General features: G+C 46.8%; 2 protein-coding genes across 2 annotated transcripts in view; one reads left to right on the top strand and one right to left on the bottom strand.

Annotated features, from left to right (window-relative positions):
• The first annotated feature begins 893 nt into the window (after window positions 1-893).
• elk3 (ETS transcription factor ELK3) lies at window positions 894-10615 on the top strand. The gene is made up of 5 exons (XM_083663330.1): window positions 894-1268; window positions 3962-4170; window positions 4987-5778; window positions 8670-8792; window positions 9795-10615. Exons 2-5 carry the CDS (start codon window positions 3964-3966, stop codon window positions 9894-9896), a joined length of 1224 nt encoding a protein of 407 aa, XP_083519456.1. The 5' UTR covers window positions 894-1268; window positions 3962-3963; the 3' UTR covers window positions 9897-10615.
• Window positions 10616-10962: 347 nt separating this feature from the next.
• The window catches only part of LOC310800709 (cyclin-dependent kinase 17), a 55604-nt gene continuing 42278 nt past the window's right edge, over window positions 10963-24288 (bottom strand). Inside the window, exons 5-17 of the mRNA XM_083663323.1 lie at window positions 22859-22984; window positions 17566-17622; window positions 17191-17305; window positions 16383-16477; window positions 16090-16152; window positions 15529-15652; window positions 15049-15169; window positions 14088-14185; window positions 13815-13920; window positions 12805-12847; window positions 12518-12608; window positions 12257-12334; window positions 10963-12143 (exon numbers count right to left, since the gene is read on the bottom strand). Of these exons, the coding sequence (XP_083519449.1) occupies window positions 12106-12143; window positions 12257-12334; window positions 12518-12608; window positions 12805-12847; window positions 13815-13920; window positions 14088-14185; window positions 15049-15169; window positions 15529-15652; window positions 16090-16152; window positions 16383-16477; window positions 17191-17305; window positions 17566-17622; window positions 22859-22984 (1155 nt within the window). The 3' untranslated portion in view covers window positions 10963-12105. The remainder of the gene's footprint in view (window positions 12144-12256; window positions 12335-12517; window positions 12609-12804; window positions 12848-13814; window positions 13921-14087; window positions 14186-15048; window positions 15170-15528; window positions 15653-16089; window positions 16153-16382; window positions 16478-17190; window positions 17306-17565; window positions 17623-22858; window positions 22985-24288) is intronic.

Raw genomic sequence — 24288 nt, 5'->3', positions numbered from 1 at the left:
ATACTATAAGGTCAAGGTCAAAGATCCACTGTCAAACTATTTCAAGTAGGCCCTAGTATTTACAACCTGCAAGCTGACGAGAAATTACATTTCATTCAAGCAGTGGCCATAGCCTATTTACTGCACATTATCAACAGCACAGCATCCTATTTTTAAGTGAGAAACTCGCACGTCTTCCGTCTTTCCCATACACCCTGAATGTAGCACGCTGTGCACGCTGTGCAGACCTGTAGAAATTCTAAAACATGCAAACTATAAGACCTTGTGCAGTCTATTTTAGGATAACAGGTTAGAATATGGCAAGAGATTCTAAGAGAGAGAGAGAGAGAGAGAGAGAGAGAGAGAGAGAGAGAGAGAGAGAGAGAGAGAGAGAGAGAGAGAGAGAGAGAGAGAGAGAGAGAGAGAGAGAGAGAGAGAAGAGAGAGACTGTACAACCCATAGACCATGAAGTGTAGGCTACAACCCAGAATAAACGCGCCTCCTAGCGGTAGACAGTTGTTGCCTTCACGTGCTGTCGGAAATCCCAACATAATTAGTTTAACGCACATTAACGAAGTGTTAAATAAATCAACTTGGAAAATCCAAATTGGACTTTACTCACACCCAAGATGTGCCGTTGAAACGCATGTCAACTGGTGGTAAAAAATAATAAAAAATAAATAAATAAATATATAGGCTATATATATCTATAATAAATAAATACAATTGTTTATTCTATGCAACTACACAGATGAATTAAAAGCATGCCTTAAAAATATACAAATCTACAACTACCAAACATACTTCTGTAACAAGATCATAAAACGCTTTACGACGTCTGACCGCGGAAGTCGGCGAGCTTCCGAGGTGCGCGTAAAGGCAGCGCACCTCGACCTCTCCAAGGCGGAGAGGGATGATGTCAGTCAGTCAGCAGCAGAGGGGCTAGAGCAGCTCCTACATTGCCATGTGTGCTATAACAGTGTAAATGCTGCTGGCCCTCGGCAGCGGGCAGGCAGGCAGGGAGGGAGAGGAGAAGAGAAGAGGAGGGGAGGAAAAGTGTGTTTACACAGACGGCAAACCGCCTGGGGAATCGTAGGGGAGAGAGAGGAAGTCAGCCGGCTCTGTGTCTGCCTGCTCCAACTTCCTGCTACTCAGAAAAAGAAAAAGCACCAGGATCCTATTTCAGTCCAGCACAACTGTGTAGACGAGAAGCAAGCATGGAAAAACAAGGAATCATACGAATTTCACCATAAAGTTTCAAGGCGAGAACGACCGAGAGAGAACGGCAGGTAACGTAGAATAAAACATCTTTCTAGGAACGGACACTTTGATCCAAAAAAAAAAAGATGTCTCGCGTAGATTAAGTTGAAGTGAAATAATGCGTGATTGTTGCTGCCTATAAGTTACCGCATCCGCAATTTATATGAATAACACCGAGTCTGTGAAGGATAGGCCTGCGCTTCGATCGGCCTGAAGTTGAAAGTCGTATCGAACTGAGCGTGTTTTTTCGCAGTTTTACGCACGTATTGAGACGTAGATTGTGTTTTGTCTGAGAGTCCTAGACGCGCGCACGCACGCACGCACGCACACACACACATCTATCGTCTTCCGGTCCGAGCAACATCTTGAAAATGAGTCAGTGGGGCAGAAATGAAATAGAGATCCGGACTTCTGTCGAGAAGCAGACAGTACTTTCAATTTAGACACTAATAACAACATAGTGTCTAAAGAAAAGCTCTACATCACACAGCATAGTAGTGAAGTGGCAAACAAACAAACAAAGACAAACTACAAGAAAAAGGCAGATCGTTTTTTTTCTTTTTCTTTCAGAGAGAGATGCTTTTCTTGTAGTAGGCCCTGTTGAATTTTCCACCGTCTGCGAACAGGAAGAGAGCAGATTTAGTCATGGCTAAGTAATGTCTGCTGCACACACCATCTAATCTCATTAGGAGTTTCCGTTCAAAGCAACACACTGGACGGCTTTGTGCTGCAGGCAGCTCGACTTTTCATTCCGAGCATCTGCAACAGACTCAGCATCCCTGACGAAAAACCTGATCGTACTTTACGGCATTCCCCCCCCCCCCCCCTCTTAATAGTATCACTACAATATTCCCAGAGGGAGGTACACTGTGTCTATACTACGACTAATTCATTTATAGTTACATTATGGTACTTTGTATTTTTTCTTATTTTATTTTGTTTTAATCTCTCCCTGGTTTTGGTTTTACTTATGCATTTTCTTCTTGCCTGTAGTAGCAGCTGCACAATATGTTAAAGTTCCACCGTGCTATTTACAGCGTGTATCCCCCCCCTGGCTGCAAAATATATTACAGGATTATTATAGTTTGTGTGCCACATTGGCCTAATTGTAGACCTGTCAACTTGGGGCGGGCGGGGGGCAGGCTGGCTAGACTGGCAACGTTTTCCAGCCAAGCTGTCTGGTTTCAGGAGTGGGTTAACCTAACGGGGTGGAGCAGGAGGGGGGGAGAGTGAGTGAGAGAGAGAGAGAGCGAGAGAGAGACAATGTGATTTGATCTTTTGACCCCCCTCCCACCGGGATTTTGGTCGGAAGTGTGGCAGGATTTGGGGAAACGCTCCCCTGCTGTGGGATCCCCTCTCCTCGCCATTTGTCCTTGAAAGTAGAATAGGAGGAAGTCCTGCGTTTGACAGCTTTGTAGTTTCACACGGCAGATAGAAAACTCAGGGGATCGCTCGTGTCGGAAACGACGGCCTCAGCAGCAGCCCTGCCCTTCTCCCCCCTCCCTCTCTCTCTCCCCTCCCTCCCTCTCTGTGTTGAAAGACAGTTAAGAGTCGATTGTCCCGTCAAATTAGTAATTCGGCATCGGTCGCCCATCACTCTTCACAGGATTTCGATAGGGGAGAATAGACGAAGAAGACAATCCAATCGGGGGGTAAATCAATGTTTGTTCCTCTCTCTGGGGTGACAGAAACAGTCAGCCGCCCTGGTGAAAGTGTCTTGCTTCTTAGCAGGCAGACACAGGAGCTGCGAGGAGCTGCACATTCCACTATTAAAGGAATAACCCACCCTGGGCCCGTCATGCTTCCTGTGGAGAGAGGGCCAGGTTGAACCGCAGCATATTTCTGGCTTGAGCTGTTGTTCCTCCTTATATGTGTTTTTTTCTTCTTCTTCTGCTGCCGCTGCTGCTACATTACACTGTGCTCCTCAACACACACACACACACACACACACACACACACACACACACACACACACACACTGTTCTATTCATCAGCAGGCTACTCTTCCTTACACCACATGTTACAGCTACCTCTTCAGCCAGTAACCTAATATAGTCTGCGTGGTGTAAAGCAACACTGGAGCGACGGAGATGGTGAAAAAAAAAGAGGGAGACGAAAAAAGAGGTTTAACGGAGGTGAAACTTCAGCTCCTCTCTCTCGTCCCCAAACGTTCTCCACAAGCACACTAATAGCCGTGCTTCATTCGCTGTTCTTAACACAGTTCTTCTAAGGCAGTTAATACAAAGCAGTGGCTTAGTAGTGGAGGGCTACTCGGGTGAGTTTCCGTTTGGGTTTCGCCAGTCTGATTCCGACTTTTGTGCTAATTCTGTGGTTGTAGCTCTTGGCAGGTTGCCACGGCGCGTATGTGTAGGTAGTTACAACAACGCTGCCGACTGTGTCTGCGTTCGCCCGTAAGTCACTGACTGATGTTCCATTTTGTCACCCACCTGTGTCTCCTGGTCATCGAGGTATTATTAGTAACCTTAAATAAATACAATAAAACTCAATGTCCCCTTGAAAAGCAACGGGCCACAGGAGAAAAACCTCCTCAGCCACAAATCTTTATTTTCTGAAAGAGTTTTCAGAAAATAAGCAGATATTCTCTTGGACCAACTGAGGCCAAACTCGAGCGCTCTGCCAATGTCATCGCAGTCTGTCTCACGCTGATGATGTCATGTTGTGTTGCAGGTATGGACAGTGATGATGTCATGTTGTGTTGCAGGTATGGACAGTGCCATCACCTTGTGGCAGTTTCTGCTGCAGTTGCTGCTGGACCAGAGTCACAAGCACCTGATCTGCTGGACGTCCACAGACGGGGAGTTCAAGCTCCTCAAGTCGGAGGAGGTGGCCAAGCTGTGGGGATTGCGCAAGAACAAGACCAACATGAACTATGACAAGCTGAGCAGAGCGCTGCGCTACTACTACGACAAGGTGGGTCCTCCACTCATCCCCAATCTGGTTACGTGACAATTTAACATCTCGTTTCAGCTCAGGAGCAGTTGACTCATTTGACAAAGCAGTTGGATACTGTAATCCGTCTAGTTCGAGCTGTTCTAACTGATGGGACCTGAAGGCATTTTAAGGCAGTGTAGTACGCAGGGCAACTTCTTTTGTTGTTCTTCTTTTTAAAACCGCAATCTCCACCGGCAGATACTTCCACTTCCTCTTTTCAGTAGAGCGACGGTGGTGATGTAGCACTCACCCACCCACCCACTCACACAAAACTGCTTTTTTCACTGGGACATTTGCCTTGGTTGATCAGACTGACATGGCATACTGCCTTATAGCCAGAAATGCAATCAAAACAAAAATATCGTTGTGATAATCAATGTGGGGTTGTGCTATATTATTATTATCATTATTATTATTTTATTCACCTTATGTAGAAGAGACCGTCTGGCTTGAGAGACTAACAGGAAGTGTAAACACAATCGGAAGTTTCGATTGTATTTATGCTTCCTGTGACCCATAAACCTAGTTTGACTCATAATGCGAGTCAAACTAGGTTTGACCAGGTGAGTCAGACTAGTTTGAGCAGGTAAAACAGCCGGCGTTTTTTGAACAGGAAGTCATGATACAATGGGTCAAGTGGGCGGGGCTACATAAGGTGAGTAGATAGAAACAGTTTTGTTTACCCTAAAGATATTTCAGGGTAACCTAAATATGAAGGAACATTGTGTCCGAGTTCTTTTGTTGGATCCTGAAGTACGATCAATCACAAATAATCCCACTCTCCTGTGTTAACAGAACATCATCAAGAAGGTGATTGGGCAGAAGTTCGTCTATAAGTTTGTGTCCTTCCCCGAGATCCTGAAGATGGACCCCCAGGCTGTGGAGATGGGCCTGGCGTCTGGCGGCAGGTTGCCCCTCCAGGAAGGAGAGGCCCCCGAGCTGGAGGTGGAGGAGGAGGAGGAGGAGGAAGAGGAGGAGGAGGCCCAGAGGAGGAGCCTGGCAGCCCAGGTGTGTCGGAGCGACTACCTCCGCTCGGGCCTGTACTCCTCCTTCAGCCTCAGCTCGCTGCACAACCAGCCCGAGCTGCTGCGCGCCCTGCGCGACGAGCCGCGCTCCGTCATCCGCTTCGGCACCAACGCCAACGAGAGGACCTCCCCTCTCTCGGTCAAGCCCGAGGCCTACGCCTTCCCCCGGCCGTCGTCCAAACTCCCCCCTCCTCACTCCCCCTCCCCGCACTCCCCCCACCACACCCAAGCCCCCCAGGCCGCCGGGCGAAGTTGGAGCCCCGCGGCCGAGGAGGAGGAGGACTCTGACCAGGGCGCTCAGCCCCTCAACCTCTCCTCCGGGCACAGGGAGCGAGCTCTGCAGCCGGCTGAGAAGAGGGGCGGCAGCAGCAGCGGCGGTAGAAGTAGAAGTAGTAGTAGTAGTATGCACGGAGATGGACTCCCACCAAAAAGCAAAAAGCCCAAAGCTCTGGAGATCTCCGCCCCGTCCCTGCTGCTCGCCGGGAGCGACATCGGCTCCATCGCCCTCAACAGCCCAGCACTGCCCTCCGGCTCCCTCACTCCGGCCTTCTTCACTGCACAGGTGAGATGTCCTATCTGAGTTAGGGGTGCACCGATCGATCGGCAAGCAATCTGTATCGGCCGATTTTTACCTCAAATATGCGATCGGCGATCGGCAATTTTTTTTATATTAAAAACCAAAAACAAAATTTAATAAAAAAAAAGCCCTATCACTAATCAGGCTTTCCAACGATATAAAATACAATGCCAATTGGTATTATTAAAGGGGAGAAATAATCGACCTAAAATAACGTTTCCAAACTTTCTTTGAGGAGTTTATATATCGGTGATCGGTCGATGATCGGTTGGGCAGATATTTCCCATAGGCGATCGGCAATCGGTGGCAAAAAAACATGATCGGTGCACCCCTAATCTGAGTACATACGTTCTACTCTGCGGCATAGTAGCTCAGTGGTTAGAATTAGCAATGCTGCCTCACAGCAAGAACCGGGCGGGCCTTTCTGCGTTGAGTTGGTATGTCCTGCCCACGTTCCCCACATTTCAGAAAGCACAGTCCAGGTGTGACTATGTTTAATAAAAATGCTTGTGACATCTCCCATGTGGCTTTGACTTACAACTGAACATTTAGCCCACTTCGTAGAAAATACAGATATATACTGTATATATTGTGCATCGCCATTTAGCCTAAAAATACAGAAATATGATTTTTGTTCAAGTATCGCCCAACCCTAGTTTGCCCTGTGATGGACTTCTGTTTCCCTGCCCTCTTCCCAGTGTATGCTGGGATAGGCTGCACGGACTCTGTAACGGATACATAAACTGAATGAGCGAATAAACTCTTACTACTACAAATTAATACTAGCATGCATCATTCGCTGCACATATTTCTGGCATCTCTAAAACTTGCGTCACTTCTGTCTTGTCGAGTGCACTAATGTTTGCACACTCTAGTGCTCCCCTTTGACAAATGTATACAAGCTCTCTTATTTCTGTCCACCAAAAATCTATGATGCACTACAGATTATGATGTCACAGTGTGGCAGCCAGGCGCAGCTGAAGTAGTACAGTGAGCAATAATAATCACATCTCCAACGGGAGAATAATTCTGTGATGCTATCTTGTTTCCGTCTGTGGTCTGGCCGGCCGTGGGGGAGAGGATGGGATTCGTCCAGCACATGATGTCAGTGTCCCCGCAGCACTCTTATAGAGCAGCAAGGCAGCGCCTCAGGCCCCGGCTACATCTGCCACAGCCTGGCATGCATTGGTGGAAAGACTACCGATATATTTATTTAAGTAGCAGTGCTGCTAACTTGAGCTATATTTTCCCCAAGTCTGAATGAGAAAGGTACAAGTGAAAGTGTAGTGTTCAGTAGTGTAAAAAAAAAAAAAGGTGCTCAGGTACTTTCTGAGTTTCCTTGAGAACAAAATCGTCAACAGGGCCTTTTTCACAGCAGCCGTTTCGTGTCTAAAACGCAGGGTAAACACACGTGCGAACCAAAACATTGATGAGGGCTCCGGCACTGGAACACCTAAACAGATTGGAAGTTGGAAACCCTCGATGTTTTCGTTGCACCTGTGTTTACCCTGCCTTTCAGACACAAAATGGCTGCTGCGAAAAAGGGTCATTGGTGCATAGTCGTTTTTGTCAAATTGTCATTTTTGAAATTAATTGAATGGGTCATCATCAGTCTTAGTTTTGGGGATGATCCATTTTCTAATTATATCAACAAACTAGTGACACTTTTGGGAGGGAAAGGCCAGAATTTCACTGTATTGTAGTTTACTGTAAATAACAGGTCTTATTGTATTAAGTATTTATGTCTGAAAAATAAAAGAGTCAAAGCTTTAAAAAAAAATGCTAATATAGAAGTAAAAGTAAAGAGATAAAAAAAAATGTTTATTTTTAAATCTTCAAACCGTTGCATCACAGAACACACACAAAAATCAACTAAATGCAGTAACTAACTGTAGTAGTTAATGACTGATGTTTTACCTCTGTTGGCAACACAGACGTTCTCAAATGATATGGCTGATGGAAGATGGGCCCCTCGGCTTCTACAGTACAATTTTAGAGTCAACTCTGCCACAAAGTCGGATCCAAGTTCATTCAGCTATGAAATTCCGGTTGGGTTTGATCTTTGCCATAACCCCAAAGCCGGTGCCATACGCTTCAACCGATTTTTTTAATAATCATCTATTTCAGTCAATATTGCATTTACGTTGGAAGTGTTACAGAGGAAAAGCTCCTCGGCCACATCAGAGCTTTTGTCCAAAACAGTGAGATAGGGCCGCGCAGCAGCAGCAGCACGGCTGCTGCAGCACAGCACTCACACGGTCTGTTTATAAGGGCGCAGAAGTGAGATCAGAGGAAAACAAGAGATTTACAGAAATCTTCTGCTAGTCCAGCCTATGAGAGGGGGGAAGAGGCCCTAAGTGATGCCATATGCTCAAATAATTCCATTAATAATGAGAGCAGGGCTGGGTCCCTCTGCAACACTGGCTCACTTCTCTGAGGTGACACAGGGGAAATGGGGAGGGGGGGGAGGGAAGACCAGGGGAGAGAGGGAGAAATTGATTTCATATGTTTCTCTCTAGTTGCCGTTCCTAACCCCACCCGCCCCCCGCCCCCTCCCCAATCAACAACAACCCCCACCCTCCTCCCCGCCCCACATCACCCCCACCCTCCTCCTCCCCGCCCCACATCACCCCCTGTATGCAGGGGAGAAACCACAGACTTCCTCCTGCCCCTTGAGTTTGTTGTTCCTAACGCCAATAAACGTCCCATTTAAGATCTCTGCATGTTTCGCATTACGAAAAGCCTCCGAGAGAAACACTCTCCAACCAGTGGGTCTTGCAGTTTCTCTTATTTATTTATATGACGCCTTCATCTCTTCTGTCTCGCCTCCCCCCCCCCCCCCTCCCTCTTCTTCCTCTCTCGTTCCTCCCTCTCAGACTCACTCTGGCTTGCTGCTGGCTCACAGTCCGCTGTTGTCAGGCATCCACTTCTGGAGCAGCCTGAGTCCCGTGGCCCCGCTGAGCCCCGCCCGGCTCCAGGGCCACAGCTCCCTCTTCCAGGTGAGACAGACAGACTGACACAGACGCACCCACAGGAACCACCGGCGCGCCGGCAAAGAGGAACACAGGGACACAAATGGCCACAAGAGACGAGAAGGGGGAGGGAGGGTGTGTTGGTAGAACTATTGATGGTTGTCTGTTTACTCATAGCTTTTGAAAGCAGATAGGAGGAAGTTTCAGGTGAAATGACTGCGGCTGGAAAATCCCTGTTATTCCATTTGCCATTTAGAATCGGGCGACTAAAGGTCGTGACACAGGTGAGGTTTTGAAGAGGTGAGCAGGATGAGCAAAATTTAAAACCACAAAGACTTTTGTCAGTGACGGGTCCTGCTCAATGTTAAATTGATTTGGTCACATTCTCATACCGGATGTCCGTTAACATAGCCCCTCGATCGTGGCCGTAACAAATGACACCATTTCATGATTGTCACAATAAAGTGCCACTAACGTTTTCACTAAGAGTTTTCACCTTCGCTAGACACGAATAAGCGAAGATTTAGTATTTTGATTTAGGGACAATAGGGTATTTACTTGACAAAACAATACATCAAAACATTAAACAGGATGGTTTTTTTGAGATCTGCGACACAGCAGATACCAAGCAGTCGGTAAACTAGTCGAGACTCTGAGCCGCTCCAGCAGAGGTGTCCTGTTTCAGCGCTCATGAGAGGGAGAGGAAATCCTGCGAATACTTCCTGTTTGAGCCCAGGGGAGCCAGTCTGAACAGGGTGGACTGGTTTGAGAGCTGCTCCTCATTTGTGAAGCACACACACACACACACAGACACACACCCCGTGGCAGGCTTACAGACCTCACTGGCTTCTTTGTGCACAAATAACATCGAACTTCTCCTTCTGTTGTGGAGGCAGAGAGGACAGAGAGAAAGGAAGAGGCACAATGTATAAAACAACAGGAAACCAGAGCGGTGACAATGCAGCAGTTCCTCACCGGAAAGAGAGCCGCCCTCCCCGCTTGACTCTGTGCCTTTCTCTTCCTCCACAGTTCCCCAGCCTAATCAACGGACACATGCCTGTCCCCCTGCCAAGCCTGGAAGGAACTCCCTCCTCCCTGCTCCTGTCCCCCACTCACCACCACAAGTCCTGATCCGGGGGGCTGTGCAACCCCCCCCCCCCCCCCCCCCACATCTTCATCCATCTCATATTGGAAGATTCTCATTGTCATCAGCAGCAAATCTCTTGTTCATCTTTGTCAAAATTCGCTTCAAATGTAAAAGTCCTATGATACAGTATGTGACCTCAGTTTGTTTTGCACTTAAGTTGCTTCAAATTCCAGTAGTTGAAAGCACGACTTTGGTAAAAAGCCATAATGCCACGATGTCTGTGAGATGTGTGGCTCTTCGTGATAAAAGTTACAGCACATTTCCACATGACCCTGTCCACGCCGGACAGCAGTGACGTGTAGCTAACTGCAAAAAAGACAAGACGAGCGCTCGACCCAACTGGTTGTTTTTAATCTTGTAAAAAATATCTTGTCTTTCCCCCCCGCCCCCACAATGGTCATCACAATGTGAAACTGGTTGTTTCACTTTGTGTGGTATTGTATGTATTGTATGCACTGTGCTTCTCAGTTAGTACCGGCTGTGCCTTGTTGTCCTATTTTCCTCTTTAAAAAAATTAAAAAATAATTACAAAAAAATCTTTTTATGAAGACGAGATTTCAAATCAATGGAAAACCTTTGTAACTCTTGTAATGTTCTCTTTTTATACTGGACTTGATATACAGTATGTATTCTGTATAATTTTGTATTGGTGAAGAATGTCTTGTCATTTTCAATAAACGAAGCATTGAATGCTTGAACCCAGTGACTGTAGTGGGGACACAAGTTCAACAAGAATGTGTGTGTCAGTACATGAGAGCAATCAAAACCAGGTCACATGATTTTTGTTTAAACTTATGATTTAATTTTCTTTTCTCTGAAAAAAAATATCAAGCTCAAATATGGGAGGGCATCTGCAACGAAATCCCACACCAATAACAATTATGCACAAATAAAGTTAAAGTATATCATACAAAACATCTCTTGTAACACTGTTAAATAGACTGTGACTCAGTATGGTTTTCACTAGGGCAGGACTAGAGCTAGTGCTCCCTGAACAGGAGTCCGAGTGGCTGTGTGCTTTTCCCCCGTACAACAGCAGGCATGCAACACGGTGACGGGAGGCAATCCAAACAAGGAACCGTTTTTTTTTTTTAAATACAGTCGATGGAGGAATGGCAGAGGACAGAACGCCACTGTTAACGCACACTGGCAGCACCGCCATCTCCAACAATGGCGGGAATCCACCTCAACGCCTGTCCTCTAACGCACACGGGAGGGGTCAACGCGTGAGCTCGCAGCGGTAAGGAACCAGGAAGAGGAGGCCGTTCGCTGTGGTGGCGTCGTGAAGCGTTCTGAAGATGTTCGAGGAGTCGTAACGTGATTCCTGCAATGCCCCCTATCGGTGACTCTAACATCGCCCTACATTCGTCTCCTGGATTTGTTCCATCGGTCGTGACGGAGACCACAGCATCCTGGAATGATATGCCAGCATCTTGTGTTTTTTTTTAAGTGGCGGCTGACGAGAATGCGAACCGTTTCTCGCCGTGCTCGGAACGCACCGCTCCCGTATTTAGCCTCCAGCTCCAGTTAGGAGAACATGACCACCGTTTGTTTCTGGCCTCAGAACTGGCCTTGAGACCCTTCAAAGAAGTCAAATGCCTATGGCTGAGAAGAACAGCACCATGGCTGAGAAGAACAGCACCATGGCTGAGAAGAACAGCACCACGGCGACAGAAACACAAGCCCAGACTTCAGAGCGGCTACAGACGCACACATTCCTCTGTTTGTCTGTCTGCTTTCAGGTGGGCTTTTTCTTTTTCTTTTTCTTATGTATGAAAATGGAAATAAAATGACAACAAAATAACCACTAAGAACACCACCACTTCAAAAAGAATAATTAAAAATCTATACACATTGCATGTTTTCATTAAAGTGACTGAGCCAGTTAGAATTCTAGACAGTAGTTGGATTTAGCAGCAAATTCTCTTCCCAATAAATATATAAATGTATATAAATGTCTCTTGGTGGGCCAGGTTTCACGCCGAACCTCTTGGGAGTCTTCGCTGTGGAGAGGCACCCCCAGGCGGGTACGGGAGGGAAGAATGGGGAGTGGGGGGCCCGAGGGGGCGGGGGGGGGGGGGGGGAGGTGGTCGCACCCTGCGCCAACATCCTTCTCAGGGACTGATCCATCTGTGAGACTGTACAGCGAGGTGATCCTTCTCAAATAAAATAAAAAATACAGTTCAGGAGATCCTAAAACAGCATGCTCTGCCTTCTGCTCTTGCCATTGCCTGAGGGTAAAAACAGAAGAAGAGGAAGAAGAACGAGACGGGAATCAGTTGGGAAGAAGTTACGAGTGAAAACGCCGGAGGATCTTTGTATCGAGCCTGGGGGTACTCCTCACCTGACTCGGGGTAAGACGAGTTCCGGTAGCCAGGATCTCTCTGCAGCTGGACCTCCTTCAGTGTGAATATGGATATGCCTGCCAAATATTAGTCGAAAAGTCAGAAAAAGTACAATAGAAAACGCATCGCGCCGGGTGAATAGTGTCTTTGTTAGACGGTTGTAACTGATCCTCATTGTACACAGTGCAATAGCCCTCGAGTTGTACCGCGACTCGAGCACTGCCAAGTCTGCAGTACTGCGCTGCCATTTCATTACTCACTCTCTGGCAGTGTGTGCACACGTGGCCCCAGGCTCCTGAAGTAGGCCTGTCTCATGCCTTCATCAGCAGAGATCCTCTTTTTCGACTCGAACTAAAGTTGGGGACAGTAATAGAAACATAGTCATTTAAAAAAAAAAAAAAAAAAAGCTTTAAATGTAGTCAGCAATGCGTGAGTGCATGCGCCCTTTCTGCAATTCTTTCCAACATGGCCAAAAATACAGTCCTAAATGTGTCGCGCTACTTCTGTTAACACGCCGTTAATGCCCGTCAGATATAGTGAGACTCACTTTTAGGAATGACATCAACAGGTCGATGCCATCGGTGTCCAACCTGAGAGAGAGAGAGAGACAGACAGACAGAGAGGAAGTGAGAGAGAGAGAGAGGGGGGGGGGGGGGGGGTCAGTAGAGGTGGGGTGACTCACAAATACTGGCGAGTGCAAGGAAGGAAACACAGTCAACTATTCCACAGGATTTCCTTACAGGAAGTGACACAGAGCACACACTCTTAACTAAACAAGCCAATAATACTAATGTCTAACCCGTCTAAAAAGCAAGCTTAAAAAGCAGCTATTAAGCTGTGCCGAGATACCTGGGTCTCATACAACAGATTTGCTCATTTCCATCTCCACTCATTGGAGGGCTAACAAAGGGGGAATGCAGATGGGAGTGTGTTAAGATAAGATACATTATGCTTTCAGGACATATTGCAACAATGTCATTACTAGTCCAAAGTTTGGACACATTTTTTTTTTTTTACTATTTTCCACATTTTAGAATAATAGTAAAGGCACCAAAACTATGAAATAACACAAATGTAATTATTCCTTTATGGGAAAAAAAGTGTGAAATCAAAACTCAAATGGTTGATTTTTTTGTGGACAAATATAAACAGTGAAGGTGATGCCTATGTATGAATTTCTTTACAAAGCCTTTGCCTTTCGTCAAGGCAAACCGGTGGCTCTTTAAAGAATCTAAAATTAGTTTTGATTTGTTTAACACTTTTTGGGTCGCTGCATAATCCAATGTTATTTGATAGTTTTGATGTCTTTACTAGTATTCTAAAATGTGGAATGTAGTAGAAAAAAGAAAGAGAGAAAGAAAGAAAGAAAGAAAGAAAGAAAGAAAGAAAGAAAGAAAGAAAGAAAGAAAGAAAGAAAGAAAGAAAGGTACAAACTTTTGACTGGTAGTGTATCTAATGAAGACAATGTGACAACAGGGCAAAATTAGATGCTCAAAATATTGTATGGGACATGCATTGGCAACAGTTGTATTCTTCCCTCCAGATCCTTGGCCTTACCTGGGTGCGTGGTTAATGAGGGGCTGGGGCTTGTACTTGGGGAACTTGTAGGACTTGAACTCATCGATGGAGCAGATTCCAGGCCAGCTGTCCTCTGTGGGTGTGCCTGTTGAGGGACATTCAAGCGACCCTGTTTGAGTAAGGCTTTGTCACAGCAGCTGGGAGGGCTTTCCATGCTGCCGTAGGGGCTGCATGCCGAGGCTAATGCGATTAAGAAGGCTCATATCATCAAACGTTTATACCACTTCCCTGTCAGCAGGGGGCAGCACTGACCTAGCAGCCTGAAGATGAGGTGCAGCTCGTCCTCCACCGTGGAGCCGGGGAACAGCGGCCTGCCGGCAGCCATCTCGTGGAAGATGCAGCCGACCCCCCTGACGGGGCAACAGAGAGACACCAGGGCTCGGTTAATAAACGGACAGGAGAGCTCAGGCTTGAACACCATTCTAACTCAGCAGCTGTTGGGTTTAACAACGTCGAAAAACAAGCATGGGGATAGTTCCTTGAATCGTTCCTTGAATTCCTCATTCGTCGGTCAGGAACAATCTAGGCTGAGGATTGAGATATCGATGGTTCGAAACAAGGATGAATTCAGGAAAACGGCATGGCGCAATTCGCGGTTAGGGAAACCATCCAGAAAAGGTCACAGGTTTGAGTCCATTAGTCAATTAAGCACCTGTCCGAAAATTGATTGATCATAATTTTGCTAATCGATTAATCCTTTTAGTCATTTAACAGGTAAAAATAAACATTTTGCTGGTTATTAAATTAATACTTTTGGGGATTTTGGCTGCTGGTCAGACTAAATACATCATTTCATTAAGAATCACTTTGGCCTTCTGGACACTTGTAGCCTAAACTAAATGATTAATTGATTAATGGAAAAAAAAAAATTGCTAGATTAATCAATAATGAAAAGCGTTACTTGCAGCTCTACACTGAACCACTGCCTGCTCACTGCTCGTAAGCTTTGGGTAGGAGTGTCGGCTTAATGAAACCAGCCTCAAAGACATCCATGCTGATGCTATTCCCATAAATCACTAATGAGAGAAAGCAAAAATGAGCATTTCATGCGGCTGGAGCCAGGCTAGTAAACAGGAAGTTCTCTGTACTTCAAAATATTTGCTTCTGTCTCTGCTGTGCGGGCTAAGACACACGGCACTAGCCAGTGAATAGCCGGCAGGTCTGAGTACTGTTTTCTAACAGAACTCACCCGCGGCGGGTCGGGCCAACTCACCACATGTCTATCTGTGTGGAGTACTCAGAGGAGCCCAGCAGCACATCGGGGGGCCGATACCAGAGTGTCACCACCTCATTAGAGTACGTCTTAGTGGGTACCGACTTGGCCCGGGCCAGTCCTATGGAAAATAAAAACAGACAGTGGACACATTCAGGCCACAATACAAACCATTAAGTTCATATGAAGGGCTTATAGTCATTTGCATGGGGGGGGGGGGGGATTCTTAGATCACATTCATCACTCAATATTTCAATATACATGAATGTAGCTTCAAAATGTTAGTATTGTGAATGCAAAAGTCTATGGTTTTCTATATTTTTTGCATTCATGCCAGCTTTTTCAAGAATGGGTGTCACTTTTCCCCCTAAAATTGGAGATAACTCATCAGCGGCAAATCTGTTCATGCTCACAAATAAAATAAAAATAAAAAAAGAATACACAGATTAATATTAGCAGGAATACTATTTTTTTTTTTACCAAAGTCAGCCAGTTTGAGTTCTCCTCTCTCGTTGATAAGCAGATTCTGTGGTTTCAAGTCTCTGTGCAGAACCTTCCGTTTGTGACAGTATGCCAGGCCGCGCAGGATCTGGTACAGGAAAATCTGGGGAGTGAGATAAGAGCAATAATTATAACCATATTGATGAAGCAAATATAAAATAAACGACACTGTTGCTGGATTACAGAAGTATGCAGGAGCATCACAGAAAATGTACTAAAATTGTCGACCGATGCTGAAAATGTACATTCTGAAAAGCTTTGTAGTTATAATTTGCAGTTTAAATATTTTTTACTTTATTTAAGATAAATGCGCACAAACAAGAGAATACATTTTCAGATTTTCAGCCACAATTTGTGCTCTTTATATGGTCTGGAAAACTTAGGCTGTGGTGAGAGATTTCTGTTTTTCTTCCCCCATTGCTGACACTCCACCACCAGGGGGCAGAAGTCGGCAGAAGTTTGTGTTATTTAGCCCTAGAGCCACAGAGTCTCAGTGACCCTGGAGGTGGCTGGTCTGGCAGACCGCCTGCGGAGGCTCACCTTGACGTTCTGCATGCTCAGGATGTTCCCGCAGTCGTCCATGTACTGCTTGAGGTCCTTGTCCTAGACGAGGGAGAGCAAAGGAAGCAGGTTTGGGAAGAGACCAGAGAGCCACAGAAACGCTAACAGCTGGCCCCCTTATGCTCCTGTATGAAGCACGTTCTGTTCTGCAGAGGGCCACGCATAATAATGATGCACAAGATCTTCCCTTCAGCGTCCATGAACAGATAAGCACTGAGCTGAATGCGAGTCAGGCGGAGAGAGAAGAGCGGAGAAGAAGGCTTTGTTCTCACCAGGTACTCGAACACCAGCGTCAGAGATTTCTCCGTGTGGATGATATCGTGCAGCGTCACGATGTTTGCGTGCTTGAGGTCCTTCAGTAACGACACTAAAGAAAAGAGAGAAATGTGTGTAACATACAGTATGGCTGACATCATGCGGGTGATGAATGAAGCTTTGACGTGAACTGAAGTAAAAGGTTGCGACTTGTTTTCGTTGGACTGAACCATTAGTGGAAAAGTTTACTTTGTTGGGTTTTTGTGTTTGGTTTGTTTAGGTTCACACTGCTGAATTAAAGCAAACCAAGGCTTCTAAACAAAGGTCACATGGACTCAAGACGCTTGTTTAGTGGACAGAGCTTTCGTAGATTAGATATTTTGGGAGATACAGAGATAGAGAGAAATCTCATTGTAACTTTAGCGAAGCATGATGGACCTTCTCTGGCCCGGTGTTGATGTGAGGTAAAAATACATGAGATTAATGTGAGCATCAGGCCATCCTGTACTTTTCCCCAAGTTCGTTTTGTTATTCTAGGCTTTCCAAGCATGACGAACCACCGGCTATCAGATGTCCGCATGCGTCTCCTTTTCCAGCTACACTGGAAAAGGAATGGCCTTGTTCTTCCCTGCTTAAACAGAACTGAACTAAACAAGTAAACCACTTTGATGAACTCCTCCAAACTGGTGTGAACGGGCCTCAAATGATGGAATGGGACTAGATTGGCTGCTAAATAAGACCAGGATCCACATCAAAAACCCAGCGCTGAAGAAGAGATTTGTGGGAGATCTATGGGATGCATGGTGCAACACGGAACCTTCTCACCTTCTCGGATAGCGGTGCATGGCGCCCCCTCCTCGTGCTCCAGGCGGATCTCCTTCAGAGCGACCAGGTTGTCTGTGAGCTTACTCCTCCCCTTGTAGACCGTGGCGTATGTACCCTGAGCAACAGACAGAGGGACAGCTGAGAACAAGGTTGGAGAAACTGGACTGATGCAACGCAGTCAAGTCTGGCTGGCTGTCAGGAGCCCAAAGTCATCTCTGTACTCAGGTGTGTGTGTGTGTGTGTGTGTGTCTGTGTGTGTGTGTGTGCACGTGTGTGCGTGTGTGTGCGTGTGTGTGTGTGTGTGTGTTTTATCACTGGGTGTGAGAGCAGGAGCACCTGAGAGTCAAGGTGAACACACACGGTCTTTTCACATACCTCCCCCAGTTTGTCCAGTTTAATGTAGGTCTCCAGCTTCCCAAATCCAATTTCTGACTGCAAGAGAAGAGGAGGACAGACAGCATTAATGAGGCTTGTGTCTTGATCAGCACTGACAAGCTGACAGACACCAGTCCAACTCCTTCTGACAGCCTTGCAGGAACAGACACACACCCCAACATACTGTAGCTCATCTCAACTGACAGAAGACCACTGGCTTTTGGCTTTTACAGTCCGCGTGTGTGTGTGTGTGTGTGTGTGTGTGTGTGTGTGTGTGTGTGTGTGTGTGTGTGTGTGTGTGTGTCAAGCCTCAACCTTCGGTTCTGAAAAGTGAGGCCAACGCGGAAGTACCAAAATCTGCAGGTCCTTGGCTTGAATGGACACTTGAGGCTGGCTGTAAAAGGCATTCATTCCCTATTCACCCCCATGTTAAAATGCCCGACTTCAGAAATGTTTACAGCCTGGTTAAAAAAAAAACGGTTTTGGTCTTTATAGCTAATTTCACCGTTCACAACAACTGTGTGGGGTAACAGGGGTGACTTTGTATATAACTCGCCCGTTTATACAGTCTATGGCTGCAAAAGAGAAGTCAGATTGTATAGAAGTGAATGGGAAAATGGCCGGACTTCTCCCTTGATTTATTAGCTCACTAAAGACTTTCATAATCAGTTGATGGTCTCACTCGTTAGTCTCAGGTGTTCTTAAAGCAATATGAAGTTAATCTAGTAAAATATGGTCCCATTTAGAGTAACCTAGACGATAAAGCAGACTGTTTTGGACCGTGATTGGCAGATCGCCTGTCTAGTGATCGCACAGCTCGCCGATCACGGACCAATAGCAGGCGGCGCTGTGGCTCTCTTCGTCCAAATATGGTCACTTCTAGCTCCAAGAAAACCAAGATGGCGACGGTCACAATGCGAAACTCGAGGCTCCAGAAACCAACGCGTGACGTCACGGTGGTTACGTCCATATTTTTTATACAAACGTTTTGGGTTGTGGGCCTCATACAGAAAAATATAAGGAGTCACGGGCCAGACAATATTAAGCATATCAGTTTTCAACCTCAACACTGAAATAAAAACTGTTATTACAATGGGTATTTCAGTATTTCTTTTTTCTGTGAAATGATTGTTTTCTGTGCCAAGAGAAGATAATTTCATCAAAATTCAGTATAACAAATGTTCGAAAAACTGTGGAAAATAAAAGGTTGGGTAAAAAATAAGAACAGGTTAAGAAAGGGACAAGGCAGTTTCCAACATTCCTCCACAACTCTCAGTGAATACAGTGTCCACCTCATGATGCAATGTGTACATCTGTAGATAGATAGGCTAATAAAGTTACAGAAATGCTCAACTATTGGTTTCTGTGCCAAGAGTTTCAGACAGAGATCATTTCACCAACATTCTGTATATGGCCAATGTATCTAGTATATAGTAGGATGTACTACTTCAAAAAATAGACACCATAAGTAGAAGATAAAGAATTCCCGCACACCATCCACTAATTGGCAAACTTTAATTAAACAACGTTTCGGTCGATCAGACCTTCATCAGGTAAAATCGACCGAAACGTTGTTTAATTAAAGTTTGCCAATTACTGGATGGTGTGCGGGAATTCTTTATCTTCTACTTATGGACCCTATCCTCCGACGCACCTATCCTTAAGACTGTGAGGGTGTGCATCGGCTCTTCTTTCAAAAAATAGACACCCCCACGGTCTATAATGGTGTATGTGTGTCTGTGTGTATATTATATACAGGGGGGCATGTCAGCAAATGCATGTTATAGTGTTCACATGTTCCTGACAGATGCACACTCCAAAAGTAAAAGTGAAAGCCAATTATCCAGCCTGCTGACAAAGAGAACGCTGAGGAGGTGCAATGCAAACGCATGACAACAGGCTGAGAGGAGGAGATGAGATGGTCTGTGGGAGAGCAAGGCGTGAACTTCTCTTCTCGCTTCTGTGTGGTGCTGCTTTAAATAAACCATCCCTCTCTCGCAGCTATCTTAGTCATTCTGCAGCCTCTCTCTCTCACTAGCTAGCTAGGTACCGCTTTCTCTTTCTCATTCTGTCCTCATCTCCTCTGAATTGACTCTCGCAAATCACTATTTGCGAGTATACAAATCCATCTGCCAAACCTCATTCTACCATCTCCGGAACATCTCAAAGCTCTGACCCCTCCTACCCCAAGCCGCCACAGAAAAACTGGTCCACGCATTCGTCTCCTCCCGCATTGATTACTGCAACTCCCTGCTTGCAGTCCTCCCCACCAAATCCATCCAGAGACTGCAATATGTTCAGAACTGTACCAGAACCCGGAAGTCAGAACACATCACCCCTGTCCTCCACTCACTCCACTGGCTCCCCATCAACCAACGCATCGCCTTCAAACTCCTCCTCCTGGTCTACAAGGCGGTCAACCACACTGGTCCCACCTACCTTCAGGAACTCCTCCCCCCCCAAGCCCCCCTCCCGGTCACTCAGATCGGACACCCTCAACCTGCTTGTTGTCCCCAGCACCAAGCTGGCAACGATGGGTGACCGAGCCTTCTCCACTCTGGGGCCACGCCTGTGGAACCAGCTCCCAGGAACTGTTCGGGCCTCTGAATCCCTCGCTGTTTTTAAAACTAACCTTAAAACCCACCTGTTCCGCTCTGCTTTTTACTAGCTCTGAGCTTTTAGCTGTTTTTAGCTTGTTTTTATTTTGTCTTTTAGCTACTATAAAGCACCTTGAGATTTGTTTTACATTTTAAAGTGTGCTATATAAATAAATTATTATTATTATTCCTCCATTATAACAATACGGTATTCAAAACCCGCCTACTATACTGGCAGTACGGCAAAATGTCTCATGTAGTATGCAGTATGCAAACAAAAGCAAAATCTGTGGGTACGCTAAACATACTTGGATGTCGTACTGATCCCGAAAGATTCTCCAGTCTACCTCGCCTACTGTGTCCCACAATGCATCGCCTACTGTGTCCCACAATGCAAAGCGCTGGAACAGTCGCAACAAGCGCCTGAATCAGGTTCCTTCCAATCGTCAGATAGGCGTTACCCATCTCTCAGGTTCGTCTTTGGGAAAATCATGAAAACCCACATTTACAACTTCTCTTTTTCTTTTTAAGTAAAGTAAAGTTATCCTTTATTTATCCCCATGGGGAAATTCATCCTCTGCATTTGACCCATCCTCTACTAGGAACCTTCCTAGAACTAGGAGCAGTGGGCAGCCACTGTGCAGCGCCCGGGGACCAACTCCAGTTCTTTTGCCAGTGCCTTGGTCAGGAGCACTGACAGGAGTATTAACCCTAACATACATGTCTTTTAGGTGGTGGGAGGAAACCGGAGCACCCGGAGAAAACCCACACGAACACGGGGAGAACATGCAAACTCCACACAGAAAGGATCTGGGACGGGCCGGGGTTCGAACCGGGGACCTTCTTGCTGCGAGGCAACAGTACTAACCACTGAGCCACTGTGCCGTTAGGAGATGCGGTGGATGTGGCTGTAGTAGCAGTGGTTTGCCATTAGCCATGCTATTGTTTACTTCCGCTTTCCAAACCTGGAGAGCGGCTAAGCCTGGCCGAAGCATACTGCAAATTGCCTCCAGTCAGGACTGCTCAGCCTGCTGCTCCAAAACATTTTTTTTTCACGATTTTTTTATCCCATTTTTATCCCCCATTAGTGCTAATTTATTTATTTATCCTGGTTGCTGCTCCACCCTCTGCCGATGTGGGGAGAGCCGAAACTGGCTCCATGCTTCCTCCGAGACATGGGCAGTTAGCCAGCTGCTTCTTTTCACCTGACAGGGGAAGCTTCACCGGTAGGACATAGCACGTGGGAGGTTCACGCTATTCCAACCAGTTCCCCTCTCTCCGAACAGGCGCCCTTAACGACCAGAGGAGGAACCACATTAGCAACCGGGATATTGCATGTTTTTGGTGAAGGGGGTTCCTATATGAAGGAAACCCCCGGGAGGCACGGGGAGAACATGCAAACTCCACACAGAAAGGCCCTTTTGATGACCCCACCCGGGCGGTGGGCGCTCGAGGACATGCGGACGGGCACGCATTCCTTCAGCGTTCACAGCGTCCCAGGTGGGAATCGAACCCGGGATCTTCGAGCTGTGAGGCGACAGCGCTTACCACTGCACCACCGTACCCCCCAAAACATCTTCAATTGTTTCTCTCGCTTCTTCCTTCATATGGTCTTCCATCCCTCTCCCTGCATCCCCGTCACCTTCTCTCTTCTTCCACGCCGCTAAACCAATCTAACCCTCTCCTCCGTCATCCCTCTCTCCATATCTAACCCTCTCCTCCGTCATCCCTCTCTCCATATCTAACCCTCTCCTCCGTCATCCCTCTCTCCATATCTAACCCTCTCCTCCGTCATCCCTCTCTCCATATCTAACCCTCTCCTCCGTCATCCCTCTCTCCATATCTAACCCTCTCCTCCGTCATCCCTCTCTCCATATCTAACCCTCTCCTCCGTCATCCCTCTCTCCATATCTAACCCTCTTCTCCGTCATCCCTCTCTCCATATCTAACCCTCTCCTCCGTCATCCCTCTCTCCATATCTAACCCTCTCCTCCGTCATCCCTAGCTCCATATCTAACCCTCTCCTCCGTCATCCCTCTCTCCATATCTAACCCTCTCCTCTGTCATCCCTCTCTCCATATCTAACCCTCTCCTCCGTCATCCCTCTCTCCATATCTAACCCTCTCCTCCGTCATCCCTCTCTCCATATCTAACCCTCTCCTCCGTCATCCCTCTCTCCATATCTAACCCTCTCCTCCGTCATCCCTCTCTCCATATCTAACCCTCTCCTCCGTCATCCCTCTCTCCATATCTAACCCTCTCCTCCGTCATCCCTCTCTCCATATCTAACCCTCTCCTCCGTCATCCCTCTCTCCATATCTAACCCTCTCCTCCGTCATCCCTCTCTCCATATCTAACCCTCTTCTCCGTCATCCCTCTCTCCATATCTAACCCTCTCCTCCGTCATCCCTCTCTCCATATCTAACCCTCTCCTCCGTCATCCCTAGCTCCATATCTAACCCTCTCCTCCGTCATCCCTCTCTCCATATCTAACCCTCTCCTCTGTCATCCCTCTCTCCATATCTAACCCTCTCCTCCGTCATCCCTCTCTCCATATCTAACCCTCTCCTCCGTCATCCCTCTCTCCATATCTAACCCTCTCCTCCGTCATCCCTCTCTCCATATTTAACCCTCTCCTCCGTCATCCCTCTCTCCATATCTAACCCTCTCCTCCGTCATCCCTCTCTCCATCTCACCAGAGAGGCCCTGCGGGAGCGCCGGCTGAGGGGCTGGTCGAAGGGCGGGCTGCTCAGCTGCATCTTCTCCAGGTAGCCGTCAGGTATCCGGATGTCGGCGGGCAGGGACAGACGCTTGTTCAGGTCCTGCACACAACAAACAACGGAGACCCCTGTTAAAAAACGGTTATGAGCAGCAGTGTAAAAGCCTGGCCAAACAAGGGTAAAACCCTGAGCAAACAGAGTAAGCTCTAAAATACATAGGAGAGACCCAGAATAAACAATCGCAATATGTTAGAAACACCATTACATAGCTCGCTTTAGGCTTCATTAGTCAACAGAGAGGGCAGTGTGTGTGTGTGTGTGTGTGTGTGTGTGTGTGTGTGTGTGTTTAAGAGTTCAGGGATAAGTCCGGAGCGACAAATTACTAAAGCATGATCCTGATGACTTGTTATGTAAAATGAAACACACACACACACACACACACACACACACACACACACACACACACACACACACACACACACACACACACACACACACACACACACACACACACACAAACAACACAAACACTCACAATACACCGTCTGGATTTCCCATCATGCATTTCCTCCATTTGTTAGATTACCGTTAATCCGCCCTCTCTCTCTCTAGCTGCGTTAAATCTACTTCCGGACCTTCTAAGGTGACACTGGACACTGGACACTTAGTAACAGACAACAGCAACACTGCCCCCCTCCCCCCTCAGTTCCCCCCTGGCTTTCCATTAGGGGTGTGCCACCTTATGCTGCCTACACACTAGAGGATTTTCAAATCTTAACCGATTTTAAAATGATGAGAGACCACAGACATAAGGACAATTTCATCAGATTTTAACATTAAAATCGCCTGAACGCACACACTAGACGATTCGGCCAGACTGCGAGACCACACACCAGCCGTTTGAAGTACAGACCCAAAGCGATTCCAGCAACTAGACTGTAGGCTGTTTATATCCCACAAAACCGCATTTTTTCCCCCACAGACAACAGCAGATGGCTCTCCAAACATGCACCGAGCGGCGGGTCTACTACAAGCAGCGCGGACACCCTCGCAAAATTAGCTAAAACAACGTCCTGTCTGAGAGCTCATATTACAGCATATCCGCTCCCTTGAAGCAAACCGCTCCGCTCGGCACATGTTTGGAGAGCCATCCGCCGCTGTCCACCCTGTTTGAAGCTGCTGTGAGGATGCTGGGGAGAGGAGCTACATGGCTCTGCTGTTGCTCGTTTGTTGTGAGCGCAGCATTAACATCCGGGTATGACGCGTCGACGGGTCCCGGTCTGCTCGCTCTCATTGGCTATTGCGGGTTCCGTCGGGAGACAGCCATCGTAAATATCAAACATGTTTGATATGCCCGATTCGAGATCGGGCAGGCTCCGATTCAATCAATAATTTATTGACACCAG

This window comes from Poromitra crassiceps (assembly GCF_964638095.1).
Source record: "Poromitra crassiceps genome assembly, chromosome: 30".
In the NCBI taxonomy this organism is placed as follows: Eukaryota; Metazoa; Chordata; class Actinopteri; order Beryciformes; family Melamphaidae; genus Poromitra; species Poromitra crassiceps.
The sequence above is the reverse complement of the archived record's forward strand: the minus strand, read 5'-3'. Positions and strand labels throughout refer to the sequence as shown.

Coding starts and splice junctions, on each gene's coding strand:
- elk3 (XM_083663330.1), top strand. CDS start 3,964: ATGGACAGTGCCATCACCTTGTGGCAGTTTCTGCTGCAGTTGCTGCTG. Junction 4,171..4,986: donor TGCGCTACTACTACGACAAG/GTGGGTCCTCCA, acceptor CTGTGTTAACAG/AACATCATCAAGAAGGTGAT. Junction 5,779..8,669: donor CGGCCTTCTTCACTGCACAG/GTGAGATGTCCT, acceptor CCTCCCTCTCAG/ACTCACTCTGGCTTGCTGCT.